This window comes from Periophthalmus magnuspinnatus, chromosome 17 (genome assembly GCF_009829125.3).
Source record: "Periophthalmus magnuspinnatus isolate fPerMag1 chromosome 17, fPerMag1.2.pri, whole genome shotgun sequence".
In the NCBI taxonomy this organism is placed as follows: domain Eukaryota; kingdom Metazoa; phylum Chordata; class Actinopteri; order Gobiiformes; family Gobiidae; genus Periophthalmus; species Periophthalmus magnuspinnatus.
This window is the reverse complement of record NC_047142.1, coordinates 16650358-16666496: the sequence shown is the minus strand read 5'-3', so window position 1 is coordinate 16666496 and position 16139 is coordinate 16650358. Positions and strand designations below refer to the sequence as shown.

At 39.8% G+C, this 16139-nt stretch overlaps 1 protein-coding gene across 4 annotated transcripts in view; it reads left to right on the top strand.

The window, feature by feature from the left end:
- ptprma (protein tyrosine phosphatase receptor type Ma) overlaps nucleotides 1-16139 on the top strand; it is a 337914-nt gene that overhangs the window by 262019 nt on the left and 59756 nt on the right. For all 4 annotated transcript variants that reach the window (XM_055228666.1, XM_055228668.1, XM_055228667.1 and 1 more), the window contains 2 exons: nucleotides 4915-5002; nucleotides 8124-8200. In XM_055228666.1, the coding sequence (XP_055084641.1) occupies nucleotides 4915-5002; nucleotides 8124-8200 (165 nt within the window). The remainder of the gene's footprint in view (nucleotides 1-4914; nucleotides 5003-8123; nucleotides 8201-16139) is intronic.

Genomic DNA, 16139 nt, shown 5'->3' with positions numbered 1-16139 from the left:
AAATTGTGTATTTGGTGTTTTAATATGATTATCTACTGTTCTTTATCGTTGGTTAAAAAAAACAAAAAAACAATCTAAATCTAAGTGACCTTCAGTGGCCACACAAGACTGTCCTGATTACAGGTGGGTGTTTGTTTTTACAAACACCAGGCTGCAAGGGCGGAGTCAGTGCACTGTTAGTACAATCACACTGACCCTTTTACCTCCAAATCACACCCCTCTTCCCCCCTCAATCTTTTCTTTAGGGCTTCAGGTGTTTAGTCTCACTTTAAACTTGCATTTTTCTTCTTCAAACTTATCACCTTTGAGGACAAAATATTGCTTCTTCATATCCCATCCAATAACAGCCATCATGTAATAGATTGTTCATGTTTTGCCTGATCTCACTGTGGACATGCCGATTGTGCTTGTGCTAACTGTGCTAATCATTTCTGTGCAAGTCTTGCTGCTTTGTTGAATGTGTTTTTTGAGGTTAATGCCCTTTTTAAAGATGTTTACACTCATCTTGTATTGTATCTCTCCTCCTCTTGCTTCTTATTCTTAACATTGGATCAGATAAACGAGGTAAGACAACGCTATTATTTATCATTGTGAGTTTTGTAGTCAAACATCTGAGGAAAGTGGCAGATTGGTTGTGCTTGTTCTGATCTGAAAAGGGCATTCACCAGTATCAGCTCTGCACATGTACTGTCACTGTAAAACGCTTAATTCACAAACATGAGCTTACTCACTGCCCACTGTATGTATTGGCTTGTGTTATGATACATATGAAGGTGTGGGTGCTTGACCATGACGTCTGAGTACTGCATTAGAAATTATTAACTGGTAATTGATGTTTACACTAAAACTATAATTATGATGCAACTACAGTATTTGGAGTGAAATTACTATGTCAAATTATAATTACTATGTACAATTACTATGTTTTTAAGCTATACACACAAAATACCTTTAGTTTTATAGCGACTGAGTGATTACACAGATGCCTTTAGTTTTAATCTATGGCTGCTGGGGATGGTCAATATGGATTTTTTGAGCCGATATCGATATTTGGCCTGCTGCTGTGGTCAATAATCGATATTTGCTGATACATTCCGCTTGTAAAATCCATAGAAGGCCCAAAAATGTATCTTAAGTTGAATTAAAGATCACAGATTAAAATATGTATTTATCTTGAATATAAAATCATTTGCGACATGTTTATGTCATTTGCAGGTACGGAACACTCTTCTATTTCCATTTTTGACTGATTTATCAGTTCAAAAAGGACACACAGAGAATGGAAAAGCAAAAAATTATCAGTATCCATATCAGGCGATACCGATATATTGGTTCCCGTATCAATACAAGCCGATACTACCCTACGAGGCGCCCAAGACTTTGAGCTCAGTATTCTACGTAATGTATCTAATTACCTAGCACTTTTGAAATGCATTAACTATTGTGTACATTTGCTGAAAGAATATGTATATACTTTCTCACAAGACGCACCTCAGTCATAAAAAGTGTTCCCTAAATAAACGATTTAATCTATCGAATCCACGTACTGTGCCGATGCATGTCTGAATGTTGCATGTTTTGGTTGTGCCGTGCTTGTTTATTTCCTCTTTTATTTTAAAATGTTGGCTTCATACTGCTGCTGTGCTAAATGAGCAATCCTCAGAGATGGTAGAACAAGCAAAATGCTATCGGAATAAGCATAACATCACTTCAAAATAATATATAGTAACTTAAAGAGTAAGGACCAAACTTTAAATTTTTTAAGTTTATGAAATTGGAAGAAAATATGTAGCAATGTAGAAACACCCAATTCACATAAACAGCCTCTCCACGTGTTATGATGTTTTGCACAAAGAAAACATGGCAGAGAAGCGCGTTACTGGAGAGGATACAGCAGGTAGACTGTAATTAAAACCTCACTTAAATTGGATGGGTGCCAGAGAGGATCATTTGTAGCAAGTGCAAAATGGCTGGCGGCGTTAAAGTAAACAACACCACTTATTGCAATTGGGAAGTTATTATAACATGAAGCTATTTGTTTTTCCTCTAGCAGAGTCACAGCCAATAAAATACATTTCCAGAATCCCTTGGGTCATGGTAGCAGGGATTTGGAATAGAGTTAAAGCCACTGTGTACCCAAAATAGTATTATAGCTACTTTTGTGAGCTTTTATTTTTGACGTTGGAAACGCACAAATAGGAACAGGAGCAGATAACTATATAAGCTCCAAGGTGGAACGGAGCATTTTGAAATTTAGAGATGTACAAACACTGATAAACCAGGATTACTAAAACACATGTGAATGAAACAAAACACAACTCCGGGTATGTTTTTGAGAAGGTAACCGCATTATAACATGGCTTAACACTCTGTTCCACCTTGTGATGTCATGCGGTAATACAGGAAGTGCTCCACTGTTGTTTTTTTTGTTTTTGTTTTTTTATTGCACACACCATCACTAGAATAATTTAGATAATTTCATCCCTGGAATTGCCTCTCTTTTGTCTCTACTTTAACAAATGTAAAAAATATGAATGAATGAATGAATATTGTTTATTTGAGCAGACATAATAATAAAAAACAAAAAAACAAAACAGTGTACATCCAAATCCCAAATTTTGTACAATGCTCAAAAGGAGTAAGCAGAAGTAAAGTACTTGTGAGAGCTTACCCCCCAGAAATAAAACTGTTAAACTACCACTTCATGACATCACAAGGTGGAACAGAGCATTTTGAGCATTGATGATGTAGACAGATCAATAATAAAGGGTTACTCAAACATGGGAATGAAACAAAACGTAACTTTGGGTACGCTGTTGATGAACGTTCTAACATGGATCAGAAAGTAGTGCAATATTGGTCAATTGCGTAATATAAGACCTTTTTTAATAATTTCCTGAAAATAAACAATACTGATCTGCAATTTAGCACAGATCACTTGTTCAGTTCACTTAGTACCTCAATCTTTGCATCATTTTGGATCTTTTATATCATTAAAACTTGTTCTCATCAAATGCTATCAAAAATACTACTACTACTATTACTACTACCATTTTAGGAGCTACAGTGGCTGCGGTCTGTTTGACGGTGATTCATGGTGACGTGTCTGACATTAGACTGGTGTCCTTCAGGGCGACTGGCACAGTGACACGAGCTGTCAGAGAAGAAGGCCTTAGCTTCCATCCCTCATCCCTCCATCTCCCCTCCTGCTCTTCCTCCTCCTCCTCTCATTCCACTTCCTTCTCCTCTTCTCACCCCATTTCCTCTCCCTCCTCTTCTTCCTTCCTTCCTCCTCCTCCTCATGCGCCTCCTCCTCCACCTCTTTTCCATCCATTTCCTCCTTCTCTCCCTCCTCTCCTTCCTCCTCCTCTCTCTCCCTCCCTCCTTCCTCTTCCTTCTCCTCTTCCCTGCTCCTCTTGGTTCACTTCTTCCTCTTCTCACCCACATTTCCTGATTCCTTTCTTTCTCCACTCCTGCCTCCTCCTTTTCCCCCCCTCTTGTTCCACACTTCTTCCTCCTTTCTTTCCTCCTTCTCTTCCCCCTCCTCTTGGTCCATTTCCTCCTCCTCTTGTCACCCCCACTTCCTCTCCCTCCCCTTTCTCCTTACTTCAACTCCTTCCTCTTCCTCCTCTCTTGCTCTACACTTCCTCCTCCTCCTCTCTTTTCTCCTCCTCTTCCCTGCTCCTCCTGGTCCACTTCCTCCTCCTGTCACCCCCATTTCCTCTCCCTCCCCTTTCTCCTTACTTCAACTCCTTCCTCTTCCTCCTCTCTCGCTCCACACTTCCTCCTCCTCTTCCCCCTCCTCTTGGTCCACTCCCTCCTCCTTTGCTCCTCCATTTCCTCTCCCTCCTCCTCTTCCACCCCCTCCTCCTCCTTCAGGACCACACATGACATCAGAGAAAATGGCCTTAGCTGCCATCCGCCTCTCTCATCCCTCCATCACCCTCTTCCTCCTTTAGCTCTTCCTCCTCCTCCTTGGGGGCATCTTTCAGGGCGACACAAGCCATCAGAGAATACGGCCTTAGCCATCATCAGTCTCCCTTATTCCCTCCATCATCGTATTCCTCCTTTTCCTTTCCCTCCTCTCCTCCTCCTCTCTCCCCCTTTCCTTCCTCCTCCTCGCCTTTCTCTTCCTCCTTCAGGGCATCTTTTTTCCGGGCAACGCGAACCATCAGAGTATAAGGCCTTAGCTACCATCCATCTACCGTCATCCTTCCATTTTGAACGCGGGAGGACATATTTTTAGCATATTAATGCTGTTCTTCAGTGAAATTACCAAAGGCACACGGCACACATCCTTGTGCGCTGTCTGGGAGCCCTTTATTTGCTGGATAGATGCTCTGCTCGCCGCTCGGGGGGTGGGAGAGCGAGTGAGCCGCGGCGTTCTCAGACTGACCACAGAAACGCTCTACTCCACCTCCAGTAATGGCGTATGGGGCTTTTCCTGTGCAGACTCTGTTTAAATAGATTATCCCACTTTTAAAACATAGATTAGCAATTGTTGGTTTTGGCTCGAGACTGCTCAGAGACACAGCGGCGCTTCGCAAACTCTAGTCACAGTCTGTTTTCATTTGACTCAAGATTGGTCTTAAAGGGACGGTACATTATTTAAAAAATTAATACAGTCTAATTTGTTTTTGCGGAGTAATGACGATACGATGAGCAATATGTTTGGACCTCTGAACTAAACTGTGCGTGTGATGTTTGAATAGCACTGTCCACTCTCTCCTTAGTGCTTGCAGTTTCAAGTAGTTGGTGACATCACACAACACTGCCCCGTTTACAGCCAGGTGTTTCTGACTACAAACACCTTGGCTGATGTGGTTGTGGGCGGAGTTTTAGGTGTTGAGCCTCACTTTTAAATCCCGGTGTATCTGATCTCCTCTCTTTCCTCTCTCCTGTTTTATTTTGCAGAGCTTTTTTGAAGGACAATCTGCCGCGTGGGACTCAGCCAAGAAGGACGAGAACCGCATGAAGAACCGCTACGGGAACATCATCGCCTGTGTGTACCCCTCTTCTCCTACGCTTCGCCATCACCGCTCTCCTCCTCGCTTCTCTGCAAATTTCCCCATCCTCCTCCTCATCCATCACCTTTCTTCTCCTCCTCCATCGCTTCTCTCATCCTCTTCCACCAGCTTCTGCCGCCTCCTCCTCATCCATCTCTCCTCCTTCGACACCTCCCCTCCTCCTCGTTCCTCTTCCCTCTCCACTCCTCTTTTCTCCCGCTCCTCCCTTCTGTCACCTCCCTCTTCCTCCTCTTCCCTCTCCTCCCTTCTCCTCTCCACCCTCTCCTCCCTCCTCTCTCTATCCTCCTTTTCGCTCCACCTCTCATCATCCTCCTCCTCCCCTTCATCACCCCTCTGCTCCTCCTGCTCCTGCCCTCCTTCTCTTCCAACACCCTTCCTCTCCTCCTCCTCCTCTCTGCCCCTCTATCACTCCTCTTCCACCTCTCCCCCGTTCCTCTCTCCTCCCCCTCCTCCATCTCCTCCTCCTCACTCATCTTCCTTCCTCTTGCCCTCTCACTCTCTCCTCCTCCCTCTCTTTCCCTCTCATCTCCTCTACATCCTTTTCCTCCAACACCCCTCTTCTCCTCCTCCCCTTTCCTCCTCCGTCGTCATCCTCCTCCTGCAACACTCCTCCTCTCCTTGTCCCCCTTCCGCCCTCTCCTCCCTTCCAGTACCCCTTCTCCTCCCTCCCTCCCACATCCCTCCATCTCTCCCAACCATCGCTCATGACTTTTTGTGTCCCGTTCTTGTACCTGATTTACCGGCCCACTGCGTGACTCTGGAAAACCATAACCTGCTCAAACAGACTTTTACTGTGGCCCAGCGGAGCAGCTTTGACCTTTCCTTTGTCAGTCTCATCTGCTCACGCTGTGGTTACTGTTATGAGAAAAAGCACAACTACATCTGGCTCAGGATGTGTGGCCCTGGCCCAGACCGTAATGTTAACGCCGTAAATTTAGTAATAATAGGTTTAAAAATATAAGCTTGTATATCCTGTAATTAATTTGACTGTTTTAATCTAGCTCATTTCATGATTTAGAAATCAGTTGTCCAACACAATGATAATAAAAGAAGTAAGTAAATACATAAATAAATAAATAAATAATAATGAATAAACAAAGGAATGAATAAATTAATGCATAAATAAATAAATAATAACACATTTAACTTCCAAGATGGCTGACTGTTTCTTCAGTGGAGTCGTGGCGCTTGGTACAAACTGGGTCCATGCACTTGATCCAAACCTGTTAATTTGGGCTTTCAAATACTGTACTGTAGAAGGTGAAATCTCCTTTAATTGCTTTTATTGTCCATGGAAAATTGTGTTTGCAAGAACAAAAGCCACCGTAACACATTCTTATTTCAAAAGCAGTACTCTATTGTGTTATGTTGCGAGGTTTAAAATGTATTGCTTAGTGAAAAGTTTTAATTATGAAGGAAATCACTAGTTTTCGTAGTGCATGATAAAATTTCAAACTTCATTATCAGAATCAGAAAATTTTTATTGCCATTGTCTGTGAACACAGTTCACAAACTAAGAACTTTGGTGATAAAGTGCAACATAAAAACACACTGAATAAACGCAAATACAAATAAGGGCATGCACAAAGTTAAAAAAGATATACTTAAAAATAAAATAGGGATAGGATAGAAAATTTGAATAGGAATAGACTCAATACTCAATACCGATACAGTATTGCTCAAGGTCATTCTAAAGCTGGTCAGGAAAAGTTCATTTCTGTCCTGTGAATGTGACTTTTTTTTACTTTTAATACCTGCTCGGATGACTATCTAGTTTTGATACTAGTTTTCGTATCAACTAATACCAGATTTTCAATACTTTTGACTAGTTGTTGTATATCTTTTTTCATACATGATATATCTAATTGACATTTGCAGCTTTTAAAACACTAAAAACATAAAAATGAGACGGCTTGAAGGGAATAAAGTTATTCATGTTATGGGCTCACTATCTGTGGTGAATGCACTTTTACCCTTTTAGGTCTTACACTGTGACTCCAAAGAATATGTACTGAAGTGTAATTTATGTAGACACATGCAGGGCAGGGCATCCTCTCATGTTTACATATGGGTTACTCACTTGAGGATGTCTACTACATTACCCTTGTCACATCTGTGGTTCTGCCCCTTTCATATTTGTTCCCACTATCTCCTCTCATCTGGATCTCTCATTTGTTTGACTGGCAGTTCTGTCTTCTTCATCCTTGTATCCTTGTTTACATGCATATGACAGATTTTCATGTTTTTCTAATTATTTCTTGGCTTGGTCAGGTAGTACCATGGTAAATATTTATTGTAGTTTTATATCAGTTAACTGTCAGTTTGTGGGAAAAAATACCTCTACCTATCAAGGCCAAGAATTCCACCCAAAACACAAGGACAAGTTTTAGCAATTTAGACCCCTGCTGTTGCTATAGGTAACAGTTATGGACCTTTACATATGCCATACGTGCTGCCTGTGGCCAACCAGGAAGTAAGATTATAAACTCCAACTAAATTTTAAAACTAGAACAAACTAGGCAGGATTTTTAGTCAAATCTTAAATACAATGACGTTAACTATGTTTTGGTGAAATTAGTAGTTTAACCATAAGCACTTGGAAGGACCCATAGTAAATTTTTGATGTACTTTGCAATGTTTCCTCATCAAAATCATACCTGGACTTGTGTTTTGTTTTATTCACATGTTTAACACACAGACCCTGCATCTGAAAACACTCTGTTCCACCTTGTGATGTCATGTCGTAATACAGGATGTGCTCCACTGTTTTTAAACCCCATACACCTTCACTAGAATCAATGGATAATTTCAGCATTTTAATTTGCAATATCTACTGAACAAAGAGTAAAAGACATTTGTTAACTTAAAAACTACCACTTGATGACATCACAAGGTGGGACAGAGCATTCTGAGCTTTGGAGATGTAGACAAAGGATTGCTCAAACATTTGTGAAAAAACACAAATCCAGGCATGTTCTTGAGGAAGTAACAACATTTTAACATGGCTTAAACCTCACGAGAGTCAACTTTGCATAACTTAAGACCTTTAATGTGATTAATCCAACTCCGGTTTCTTCTTTCTTTCTTTGTTTGCAGACGACCACTCACGCGTCAGACTGCAGGCTCCAGAGGGCGAACAGGGCTCCGATTACATTAATGCAAATTACGTTGATGTAAGTACACACACCAGCCAGCACCACCCAGCTAAAGGTCAGCGCACTTCCTCTTGGGGAGTGGGAAGGCGTAGTCACAGGGGGCCGGAGGGGACAAAAGACTCCCCACTGCCTGGCCATCATAACATAGGCTTGCACATGCACAAACCCAGCCACTACACAAATGCACGCTCTTATATTTAAATATGCTCTTATATTTAAATACAATGAACTGAGCTTTTCATTGGCTGATCTGTTTAGGCCTCTATGGACAGAATTGCATATTTAACAACCCTAAAAACGTCTTTGAACTATCTTTGAAATAAAGACCCTATATTATGCTAAATTGACTCACATACCACATACCTGGAGTTGTTTGTTTCATTCACACTTGTTTGAGTAACCCTGAAGTATCCCCAAAGCTCAAAATGCTCTGTTCCACCTTGTGATGTCATCAAGTGGTAGTTTTATTTACTTATTTTTTTTTTTTGCCTCAAACAAACTGCTTTACTCTACAATACACTAGAATAGAATACTGTTTTTATTTTACCATTTGTTCAGTTCTGGTGATTGTAGTGAATGTGTATGGAGTTTAAAATCACAGTAAAGTGCCTCTTGTATTAGCACTTGATGACATCACAAGGTGGAGCAGCGTGTTTTCAGTTTAAGAGAAGAACACAGCCTAAATATGCAGGGTTTGTGTGAATAAAACAAATCTCAACAACTGGTATGAAGGTAATACAGGGCCTTTAAGCTTGTTCATTTTATTTTTTTTTTCTTTTAATGCAATTATTCTTATTATTCTGTAACTTGGAGATGTGGCTTTGCCTGTAATGTCCCGCAGTATGTCATTAAACTTCTCTATGTGCCTGGAGATGAAGCAGGTGAAGCACGAAAACACTGCGTGGCTAGCACTCTCACAAAAATATATACTGTAAACAATATTAAGGCTGTAGTTCTTTGGTGTTTGGTCAATTAATAAATATTGTATTAGTCATTTTGTTTAGATTATAAGGATTTATACAGAAAGGTAAAGTTAGGGAGTTTTGAATTTTTTTGGTAACTGGCCAAATCTGTCTTTATATAAATACATTGCTACCTAGTATTTTATTTCCTGGCTTAAATATTTGTTTTTGCATGAACTCCCGTGCAGGTGTAGTCTTGTGAGCGCAGTTTGGGTCAGAATGGAGCTTTTGCCACGCCCCCTTTTAGGTTGATTAATCGATAAGCAGGACGTGTAAGTCAACCAGGGATTTCTTAAGTCGACTACAGAATTCCAGATAATATAGTAATTATTTGCAGAGCTCCACAAAGGGATCAACACGGATCAACCCCATTCAAAAACACAGACACGTATTCAAATGGACTTTATATATTGTGTCTTAGATAGAGGCTATAGCAGTAGCTTCATGGGGCATATTAGGGGGGCTGAGATCAGACGCTGACAGCAGTGGGACAGGGGAGCCAAACCATCTCACAGGGGGGAGAGAGAGCTTGGACCAGTCTTTGAACAACACCATCAAATATGAAAAAAGAGAGAGAGGAGAGAAGCATGGGTTATTCATTAGCACAGATACAGCTAAAGAAGACAGAGACTGGGAATATAGTGTTTCCTTACAATTATGAATAGCAAAGCAAACTTGGGAGTGGATTGGGAATACAGTACATCGTTGTAGATTTGGGGATTTATTTAGTTAAAGTATTATATAGTTGACTGATTATAGATTGGCTTAAAACTTTAAACTTTTTATGAATGGAACTTATAACTTCCTTCTAAAGAAATTACTGTTACAATTGTATGAAAATCGTTATAGTTAAGGAGCGGTATCACGCAAAATCGACTTTTAGGAGCTTTCTACCATGTTATTCTTCATCAAAAACATGCCTGAAGAGGTTTTATATGTCATCTATACATGTTTGAATGATTCAGCGAGCTCTCCTGGGTCCTATTTGAACTCACCTTGCAGTTAGCAGTACGAGAATGATGTTCCAAAACAAAAAGCATGATGCAAAACAATACACAACTTCACAAACCTGGTGCAATGTGCGGTAGTTTTATTACCAAAATGCACCTCGATTATAATGTGATGACGCTCAAAGTGGAATGAGCAAAAGGAAAGGGGGCGCTCAGAGCATCAAAAACAGAAACGAATTAAACTTGTTAATGCATTGTTTTGGGAAAATATAGCATTTTCAGAACAATAAAAGGTAATATTGTGATCTAAAACGTGTGGTCTAAAGTTAAAAAATATGTTATGTGTGAGCAGTTTATACCCCATAGAAATTTAATATTCCCTCTTTAATGTCATACTGTGGAACATTCCAGCCAAAGCAACAACATTTCAACAAGTAGATGACTAATGCCCATCAGAACAGTTATATAGTGCGTCTTCCTGCTTTAGTACGTAGTAAATGATATTAATTAGAATGGTACTGTATCCAGATGTGTGTACATTACTAAATAATCCATTATATGTTCTGCTCTTTGTTTTTCCCACATTTCTTATTACAGTGATTGGCCCTATTCATTCCCCCAGTCTCCCGCTGTACAATGCCTAATATATGCAGCATTAAGTCTTAGCCTGCGGGCATCCATTTGTATTTTCACCATGAATATCATTAAGAGGCCACTTCCCAAGTTTCTGGGAAAACTACTACTTGTATAATAGACTGTTTAATGTAGTTCTTAATACATTTCGGGACTAATTTCTGTGTTTTTTTTGTTGTTTTTTTTGCATGTGTGATATAGTTGCAGAGAAGGGAAAAGCTATAGTGCCATAATGTGGGATAGAGATGAGAGCGGTTACACTATCTGTCAATGCAATGGTGAAGATTCTGTGGAATTTGTGACTTTTGGTTATATCAAAACTTTGGTGTAGTCCCGAGGGGGTTCCACATGTATGTCTATAGCAAAATGTTCAGCAGTTACCGTGGAGACGCAATGCACATATTGGCACACGCATACAGTCTGATACGTTTTTAGATGGTCTGAAAACTCACGAATAAACTCACACAATATGGATTTAAAGCTTGTGATCGATGCGAGTGTTCATGGTCAGTTTATGTGTTTCATTTTCAACAAAAAGGTGAAAGTGAAGGAAAAAGTGTTGGCTGATGCTAGCTAGCTTGGGACGGTAACAGTACAAATCAGCTCAGCGCTTTCTGGTCAGAGTGTGTTCAATTAAAACTCAGATTTAAGTCTAACAGTGCCTCTAGTTAGCATCACACGCCCAGGGAATGTTGATGAAAATATCAATTAGCATTAGTTTATTACATTATAATAACTGATACACATCTCAACCTACTACCCTATTTAAAGATACGAGGTGAACATGTTTAAATCAAATCCTTATTTTACTGATATAATTCTAATGCTCATTTATTCTTACTTATAGAAAACATTATGCATGATGTCCCATTTATTTGTCATAATTTGGTGTTTTAGCTCTGAAGACGATGATCCAATTAGAAGGCAGAATGAGCCTCACATGAGTCTGTCCTTTGAGTTGCCAGTTTCAATGCTGAAATCCAGTTGGTTTAAACCTAAATGGACTCTCTCTGACCTGAATCGTCACTACCTAAACCCCAGCACCTGCAGCAAAACATTATTAGCTGCACTTTATTCAATCCCAACTCTGGCATTGATGGAAAACTGTAAAAATAAAATATATATCGTCCTTTTCTAGATTATGATCAAATTAAGAAATAAAAAATAAGTTATTCTCAACTTTTTTTAAATCCCATTTTATACATTTTCAACCTGATTTTGTACTTTCCAAAGTGGATCACACCTGTCAAGTCTATGAAGTCTGTAGAGTTTGGTACAGAGCCACTAATTTAACCCCAAGAGAACTCTGCTTTGGCTTTGTTATAACATCTGTGCTGTTTAAAACACCATTTCACTATTTAGCATTTCAACAAGGCCATGCACTGAGCACGTAACACGATTTTAGGTCGACAGTGGAGGTGGGGTGAATAGCAAAGCACAGAGTAATGTTATATCAAAATAATAATAATGAAGTAGAAGTACAAAGCAGTGGAACGAGAGATTTTTGGTGATATTTGGGAAAATTATCGCTCAAGTAAGAGAAGTAAGAGTAACAGTCGGGATTTAACATCTGATTTATAATTTAAAGTTTATACAATTTGAAGAACCAACTATTAAAAATGCACAAAATCTGGTATTTTCAATTGACAGACCACTAAAGGAGAAAATAGTAAATCATATCCGAAAGAGCAGCACAAGGAACGCAAATGTTTAAATTATTTCAGATTGTCAATGACGTTTTTGTCACTTGTGGGAAGGTTAACCAACATGTTTACTCAAGTACGAATACTGTTACATAAATAAAAATATGACTCAAGTAGGAGTACAAGTATAGTTCTGCTCAAGTAAATATAACTGAGTACTACCCACCTCTGCTTGACAGTAACTATAGGTTTGATTTGGTAATAAAACCAATGTGCATTAAAGGTGCATTATGTATCTTTTCTGGTGAAGGAACTGCTACCGTCTTATGTACACCGAGTTTGCTTTTCCTAGAATATTCCACATTATAGTTTTAACCACGTCAGTCTTGCATTTACACATACACATGCTACATTATGAACAAAAAATACATGAATTCATAGTGTGATCAGCCTCGCTTTTCTGCACACATCTCCTAACCCCGGTGATGTTGCTAATGCCGTACCGTAGAACATTCTGGGTAAAGCAAAAACATTTACATACGACAAGCGAGTAGCGACCCCCACCATCAAAAAAGTATAGTGGCAGAGGTGGGTAGTACTCAATTACATGTACTTGAGTAACTTTTTTAAAGAAATTGAACTTTTCAGAGTACTTTTTTAGCAGCAGACCTTTATTCCTACTTGGGGAATATTTTTTTGTTGACGTAACTGTACTCTTACTTGGGTAAAAGTTTTGAAAAAAAGAAAATACCATATTGTCTGCAGTATTCCAATTATATTAACATGAATTATAAATCAGATGTTATGTCCTTGTCGTTTTCCCAAATACTTTTTTACCCTTACTTGAATCATTTCTTCAACCACTTTGTACATCCAGTTAAGTAATATTATTTTCGAAGTAGCATTACCCCTACTTGAGTATTTTTGTGTACTCTACATTCCTCTGCGTAGTGACCCTTTAAAATGTCCCTAAAGTATCAGCTCTACTCTACAAAAACATGCTTGCTCCCCATTCACCAATGCTGTACGACAAACCATCTTAACTGTTTACGAAAATAGTCGATCAGAAAGTGAAACAGACCCATCTGGCCGCCCGTAATGGCACATTATAGACCGTGATAATAAACGGTGTAGGAAATGCACCTCACATTGGAGTTTATTGGTTCGGATAAGCTTTGCGATGGGTTAAAAAGCTTTTCTGAATAGCTAAAACATCATTACACACCTGCACGGGCACTTTTCCAATGCCGCACAAATCCTTTTCAATCAGTCTTTAATATGCATTTATTCGTATCTTATAATGGCCCTTCTCTCCATTGTGAAACCCTCTCTCTTCTCCGCGGCGTAATGGACCATAAACTGAACAGTGAGAAGAAAAAGTAAATAATTTAAGCTCTCCCCATTTGCCATAGCGCACCTTTGCATTATGAATCAACGTTGGAAAGGCGTAACTAGACATTACAAATTACCACATTAGAGAAGGGAAGATGGGGAGAAATCACTTAACAGAGACAGGTACAAGAACTAAGCATTATAGAGCCAGAAAAGGCAATCGTACACAAGCTACCAGCAAACGGGGCCATGCATGCTACTTATGTGGTGTGAGAACAGTTGTGTATATCTTTGAATGACTTTAATAACTGTAAAGGTTAGATGTGCTGTTTAAGTTCATGTTTTAGCTATAGTGAAAGGTTTTTAGGGAGGTATGAGTAGAATAAAGTGTTACGGAGCTAGCGTGTAGTCAGTTGGGCTCATGCTAGCAAATGGGGCCATGCACGCTACTTATGTGGTGTGAGAATAGTCATACTTTTTAATAACTAAGGGCTACATGTGCTGTGTGACGGCATGGACCTTATTTTTATATCATACATTTTATGGCAAAAGCTGCTAAGTAAGAAAAGATCTGAGATTGTAAAACGTAATCTATTAATTTTCCATAGCATTTTCTCAGCTAATAACCATAAACTGTATAAACAAGTGAACTAAATGAGTGTGACATCACCCATAGTGTTTGGCTTTTTGGTTATAGCGGCTAATCTGCAGCCACGTTTCATATTCGGATTTCTGACCACTTATATCTTAAAGAACCAATCAGGAGTGAGGGCGTTGAAGGTAAAACCCTGTCCTGTCCACAGTGTGGGTTTAGCAGTGATGGAGCGAGGGCAACGTTTTTTAAATAGAAACTTAATTGAAGACAGAGTCGATGGAGCTGAATCACACCCATGTTACTTCCTATTTCCATTTATTTATTTGCAAAATTATTTATTTATATATACAGATATCTCAAAAACATCAGACATCTCAGTCCAGAAAAGTGCAGTACTAGGAACACCAAAGATATTGCACAGAACCTTCAAGCTCCCAGGCCTCTGGTAGAGGTCCTGAACCGAGGGGATGAGACCACCTGCAGAGGGTGAGATGAGATTTTATTATTTTTTATTTTATGTTCAACCTATAGTTTTTGAGGTAGGAAGTAGAAGTAATGCATATAGATGGGGTTCTTGGATGTGGTCGTGAGGTCTGAGCAGATGAGATTAGGGGAAGCAAGGTGTGGCGTTTACAAGCACGATTTAGCACAGAACTGTAGTTACAATTGGATTTCAATGCAGTTAAGCGACTCAGAGTGCATTAAAGGGTGTACAGAACAAGCGCTCCTGTACTTAAGCAGTCCATTTGAGGCAGAAACGAGGGAAAATGGGAAAGAGGAGAAGTCTACTCAAGTGCAAACAAGAACATGATGCCAGAGGAAATACATGTTTTTGTGCCTGTGGGTGGACCAGTCACCTCATAATCCTGTAAAATGTTTCCTTTTTTTGTTAGTAAAGGTGCAATCTGTAACCTTTCTGGTATTTCTTCAGTGAGTTGCTTCTGTCTCATAGAGATGTTACAGCTTTGCCTGACTTTAAGCCTGTCTAATTTGAATTACATACAATTCACAGCAGGAAAGTTCCAGGTTCAATCTGCAGGTCGTCCAAACCTTTTTGTGTGGAGTTTGCATGTTTCTCCCTGTGTCTGGTTGGGTTTCCTCCTGGCACTTAGTTTTCTCCCATCAACCCAAAACATCCACCATATGTGAAATGGGAGTCCTGACCAAGCCTAGCAACAAAATCATAGAGATGACCCCCAGCTCCTGATGAGGTGACCCCGTGGCATTGAAGGATGGGTCAAATCCAGAGGACAAACTTCCCTATGGGGACAATAAAGTGTACCTTAACCTTAATTTTAACCTAACTTACTATGAGCAGGGTCACTCCTCCATAGATTTGACCCGTAACTTGGACTGGCGGCGTCACATGCTTGTCTTCAAATGGATGTCTTTAATGCTGTACTGTGGAACATACAGAGTGATGACATCCCCACAGAAAAGAAAGTCAGATCGTGCATCGTTAAAATGGCTCAATGAACTCTGTAATTTCAGATGCAGGGTTAAGATAACTCCAGGTGATTCACAGGTTTCAATGCAATAACCAAACAGAAAACCACTATTTTCTATGTGGACCATCCCAGGCCAAAACATCTGCTATTTGACAGTCGTACCATAGAAATCTGACCTGCCCTCCAAGTCAATTTTAAGTCTTTTTAATATATTATGATGTCACGTGAACCCAACCTATCGCTCTCCCCTACATTGCATTTACTAGTTAGCATTTAGCATAATAGCTAGTACACCATTTGTTCTCGCTAAGTGCCACTCACCTGACAGACATTTTGAGAGGGCCCGCATTCTTCCCGCTAATCCTACAACGTCTTAACGGCGTCTCCACTTTTC